Source organism: Erigeron canadensis, chromosome 9 (assembly GCF_010389155.1).
Source record: "Erigeron canadensis isolate Cc75 chromosome 9, C_canadensis_v1, whole genome shotgun sequence".
NCBI lineage: Eukaryota > Viridiplantae > Streptophyta > Magnoliopsida > Asterales > Asteraceae > Erigeron > Erigeron canadensis.
In genome coordinates, this window is record NC_057769.1 from 37,241,307 (window position 1) to 37,247,080 (window position 5,774).

Sequence of the window (5,774 nt, forward strand, 5' to 3'; positions counted from 1 at the left end):
AAAAACTTTGTTGTATTACTAATTTTTTACATGGGCATAAAACCTATTATCTAGTCCTAAGCATCCGAATCCTTAGGACCGGCTCTGCAAGTGCCCTAACAACCTGATCCATATTCGGGCGCTCTTCTCGTTGGTCCGTCAAGCAAGCATATGCTACATTTGAGAAGATTTCAATTGATTTTGAGTCCATATATTTCCGCATATCTGGATCTATCACATCATCCAGCGTTTATTTCTTCCAACGGGATCTGGCGAACTCAGCAAAATTCCAATCATCATCGGCTTGCGGATCACCGTTTGGAGGAGTAGACGCACTCCTCCCAAACAAGACTTCAAATAAAACAACTCCGAAGGAGAACACGTCTGACTTGGCCGTCAAAGCTCCGCTTTTTTCATATGCCGGGTCCTTATATTGTAAGGTCCCCTTATATTTACCAGTAAGGTGAAGAGTATTTCTTTGGGCTACCGTGGCATCAGGTAATTCGAAGCCTTGTAACTTGGGCTGCCAGCTGTCATCTAGTGAGATTAGTGAGCTCTTGATGTTGCCATGTATGACATAATAGCCGGGTTGCACGAAGTCAGAATCATGAATGTATTTCAATGCTCGTCCGACACCAATACATATGCTGAGTCTCTGCGTCCATGTGAGGCCGGCCGTTGAATGAAGATGTTCGTCCAGACTACCATTGGCCTCAATCTTATATACAAAGAATACATTAACTGTGTCAGCAGTCCAATATAAGAGGGAACCGATATTTTCATGTTTGAGATAGTATGCTATCGCCATCTCTGTATAAGCATCCTCTGTCACTTTCAACTCCCTTACTAGAATATCGATCATCGTTTTCTCTTCGGATTCCAGCAAGGCTACTGGTAGTTGTGCCCTGTACCACTTTCCGGAAGAGGAGGAGCCGGCTGCTAATTGATTTTCGACCGCAAAGTTGTTGGTAGCTGATACTATCTCTTCATATGGGATTCCCAAAGTGTTCTTGGATCTATTAAATTCATCCCTTATTTCGCTTCCAAAACGGTTAACAAATGAAGACATGATGAGATGTTTGAGTTTTTTATATATATTTTATCATCTACTATTCTACTGTACGTGTATCAATTTATAACTGATCAAGTATAACTACTTGATACATGTACGAACTACGTACTTCAAAGGAATTGGCCGGATCAAGCTAAAATCTCTACATAAATTTCCATTACAAAAAAAAGGGGGCCGGGGTATATATTTGGATTATTCAATAAAATTAAGGACAAATTACATTAACACATATATAATATTAACCTCCGGTATTGGCGTCAAGAAATTGGCAAAGCTTTTTTAATTATTATTATTTTAATTGAATTACTAGAATTATATCACCGACTCTCATGGATCGTGTTGAATGGTATTGTTTAAAATTGGGTCCGTTACAGTACTTTAGATGTAAATTTCTTCATATTATTGTATGGCACTCTCATCTATCGGGAAGCCTCGGATTATATAAGTAAGTCAACGATTAGCAAATATTTGTTCCGGTCATCTTCATTCTTCAATGACGGAGCAATCTTACACAATATTTACCAAATATTTTAATTAAGCTGTTGTTTTAATTTAGTTTTCAAATCCATGTTGCAAATTCGTAGGAAGGTGACAAAACACAAACCTTTGACTTTTTGGTTTATTATAAAGTACAAAACATGGAACATGATGATGAGTTTGAGCCCGTCTTACCAAAATAAAAAGAAGAAAAAGAAAACGTATAAGATACAAATATACAATCCATGTTTATATTTGTTTTGTTTTACTAGCATGGTGTCCGCGCAAATGCGGCGACGGTGGCGGCAATGTGGTGATGACTGGTGGCGATGAGCAATGTAGGCTATTGATATAAATGTAATTAATATAATGGTTAGTGTAATTATTTTAATAGTCGAGGGATTCGTGGTGTAATTTATTTAAATAAAGGTATTTTAGGTATATTAGTGAAAATAGAAGATGATTTAAAGAAAAAATAAGGGGTATTTTAGTAATATTACATAGAGTAACTTCCAACATTACCATAAATAAAATAGGCTATTTCTTTTAAATAAAAGGTATAGATGCATTCAATAAAATATAGTTTCTACTACAAGTACTGATTTGGTGTAATAGAAAGCGAATATGATAATTTGGTGTAATAAATAGAATTACATACATTGATCCATAATTCATTAAACGGACTCAATAAGGCGTATTTGATTCACAAATTAATATGGGTAAAAGAAATTGGAATTTGTAAGAATGAATTTTGAGAAATGTTTTTTTTTTTTGTCTTCTGATAATTCACGTGGTAGAATGAATGAAATTTCCTCTTTCTTGTAATTAATTAACCTTGTTTTTTAGTATTGTTTAATCCAGACCGTGTCCATCACAATACATTATATTCGTTCAATTTCTTTTTGAGTAATATGAAAATATAATCATACTATGAATTGAAAGGAATTATTCTTTTGAAATCATTGTTTTGGTAGCTTTATATTAGTTAATGTTCCTAGGTTCTCCAACTTACCTCCGTCGATCTTCAAAATCATTGTTTGTCACTCGCATCGATCGGTAAAGCCTCAGATACTATTAGTCAACGATTAGCATAATTAAATTGGGGCCATCTTCATTCTTGGATTTATAACAGAGCAATTTTACACATTACTAAATATTTTAAGTTTTTGGTTACTTATATTTTTATAGGTAGTGTTCAAAGTCCATATTGCAAAGGTATCAAAAATCAAAATACATACATGTTACCGACTTTTTTAATTTATAAAATACAAACTAGTATTAATGATATCACGCAACACTACCAACATCTCATATACTTCCAATCAAATTAATTAACACCACATCACAAATAAACACAACGACAACGTACTTGAACAAAGACTGCAAGCATAAAATTAGGAGAAATTAAGATACAATTAATTAGTTTTTGTCGGTGTGAATAACAGCTCCGAACGTCAACGGCCCCTTGGCAGAGTCGCCTGCGGCTTGGCCCGACTGGACATCTGACTTCTTGTGTGGATTTGCATCTTCACGTGATGGAGGATTATTTAAAGGGCGTTGGAAGGATACCGGACGATTATCACGTGTATTAGTACTATCGGATGATGCATTTGAAGGGACGATTCTTCGAACACCAGACATGGATGGAGGTTTTGAATCCATTTGGAATGGAAATGAAAAGAGGTTGATTATACTGAAGGTGATTTTAGATGGTTGGAAATATAAGTCTACTTATAGGCAAAAATAAAATAAAATTAATATGCGTTTACACTACGTAGCACGAAGACGTCAACTTGATGTATCGCAAAATTAAAATAAGTCGTAATTCCAATGAGGCATTATCGTTGGTGGTGGATCCAGATATAATTGACCAAGACAAAGTATTTGGTCATTTGAAAACGATACATCTTATTTTATTGAAAATCATAATAATGCTGAGTCAATGAATAAATAAAGTCCAGTTAAGGCCCACTATGGAAAACCATCTAAACCCATTGGCCCAACAAACTATTTAGGGTCCAATATTCCTCCATAGTCCATATGCATATTCTATTTCAATTTTCTAATTTTTTTTTCTTTTTTAATTAACTCTTTAACTTTAGGTTTCTTCTTTGGGACTTCTATCTTTATATAACTTTCAAAAATGAATTTCACAGTATAAAAACTTTGTCCATTTAATAATGTTTTGGTCACTGCTCAGCTTGCTTTTTATTTTCCATATTACGAAGAAAAAAACAAACAAATATCAACATCACATTATAATTATTCACACATTTGTTTATGATCTTTTCGTTGATGGATCAACACAGGGGCGGTACTAATGGGGGCAAGGGGGTCCAATGCCCCCTCCAAATTTAAAATTTTGTCATGTATTTTTAATTTTTTCATAAAATTTAAAAAATTTTCTATAGGTTTTTAACATTTTGCCCCCTTTTAGATTTATTTTTCGTAAGTTTTCTAAGTTTGCCCCCTTTGGAATTTTTTCCTGGTACCGCACACACAACCTACTAGCTAGGCTATAACTTTTAAATACCAAGATTAACTCCCGGCGAGATTTTTGCTATTGTTAATCTGTTTAATTAGTTTGATTTTACATGTGATGAAAGCTAATACTCTTTTTTTGTCTATGTAAAATGTTCACATTCATATTTTTTACACAAAAATGTTAGTTTAGTAGGCACTGAAATGTTAATTTCACACATTCCTAATAAATTAAATATTTTATATTAAGTCCATCAAGTTTTTTAAGTAAAAAAAAAAATAACAAACAGTATCTAAGTTCATTTTATAATCGAAAAGTCTTAATATCATGGACCTCTTTTAATATAATCATAAACTAATAGTCGATACTATAACAAAACTTGATACTCGATTATGAGTTATTAGAAGAGTTTATCGAGCTCAATGTAAATTAGTTTAAAAAAAAAAAGTAATTAAGGGAACCCCAGCCTCAGTACCACAATAGGATACTCATCACTCACATTGTATTAGCCATATGATACCGATACAATACCTCCATCCTAATCCTCAGATGATTTGGACACCCGAAGGATCTAACCCGCATATTTAAAATTCACATGTGGGTCTCAGCTTCATTGATAACGGAGTACGTTAAAGAAATTAGTTTTTGTGCAAACCTGAGACCTTAAGGTCATCGAGTGTTTCTCTTACCCCTAGCCTAAGTCCTTATAAAACTCAAACAATTAGTACTTAAAACTTAGACTGCAAATAACGGATTGATTGAGTCCCAACTATCTCTGTCTATGTTCAAAAGCATGTGTTTTTCCTCATATGTTCAAAATGCCAATCCCATTCTTTATTTTACTCATATCATATATATTAATATATGAAGTAAATACAATACATATATAAACGTTGGTAAGGTACCTTGTTTGAAGCAAATATGTTAAAATCTTCCGATATATGCCCTTAATTAGATGGGCCGAATCTCCAGGTTGCATATTAAAAGGCCGAACATTGTGCCATAATAAGTTATCAGTTTTAGATTGATTGGAACACCATCATTTCTTAGGTTGGACTTTGAGTTGAATTTCCACACAGCTACCTCCATCCATCCATCTTTCCTCTCTCCGGGAACCCAATCGGTTTTATGTAAATTCCATGGGCTTGGAGTTCTAAAGTAAAGAATTCCATTTTCTTTGTTTCTCCATTTGAGTAGATCTCGTATAATAACCGGACCATGCAAGCCATTACATTTTTCTGAAAGTTGGAATACGAGGTAACACATGTAATCTGTATCGGATGACAACATTTGACTTCCAATCTTGCACTTGATACGAAATACTTGTTGCCGTAAAAACTCCACCCCTTCGGATCTACATGAAAAATATTGAGTGAGAACATACTTTTGAATACCTAGTATATGATCAACGGTGAATTTCATGGTTTAACTATTGATGCATCACTTGTATTTATGATAAAAGAAAAACACATACAAGAATAAAAACTCAAGTTACATAATACATAGTTTTAGGTCGAACTACTTCCAATAGTTGAGAAATGCACAAGGCAAAGTTTAGTTGAATAAGAAGATGTTATGAATATTTAAAGTATGTCTAAAATATCTGCGAACCTTGACAAGGATGAAGGATTCAAATCAAAAGGCTTGACATTACAAGAGTCGAATAGAAATTCCATTGGTGAAAGCCTAACATGTTTCTTTTGGTTCACTTCATTCACATTTAACATCTGTGCACCAAGTAATTATAAGAACTTAATTCCAACA

At 33.8% G+C, this 5,774-nt stretch overlaps 1 protein-coding gene across 1 annotated transcript; it reads right to left on the minus strand.

The window, feature by feature from the left end:
* Nucleotides 1-229: 229 nt before the first annotated feature.
* Nucleotides 230-1,048, minus strand: LOC122583771 (probable receptor-like protein kinase At2g23200). The gene has a single exon (XM_043756143.1). The coding sequence runs from the start codon at nt 1,046-1,048 to the stop codon at nt 230-232; it is 819 nt and encodes a 272-aa protein (XP_043612078.1).
* Between the last annotated feature and the right edge of the window lie 4,726 nt (nt 1,049-5,774).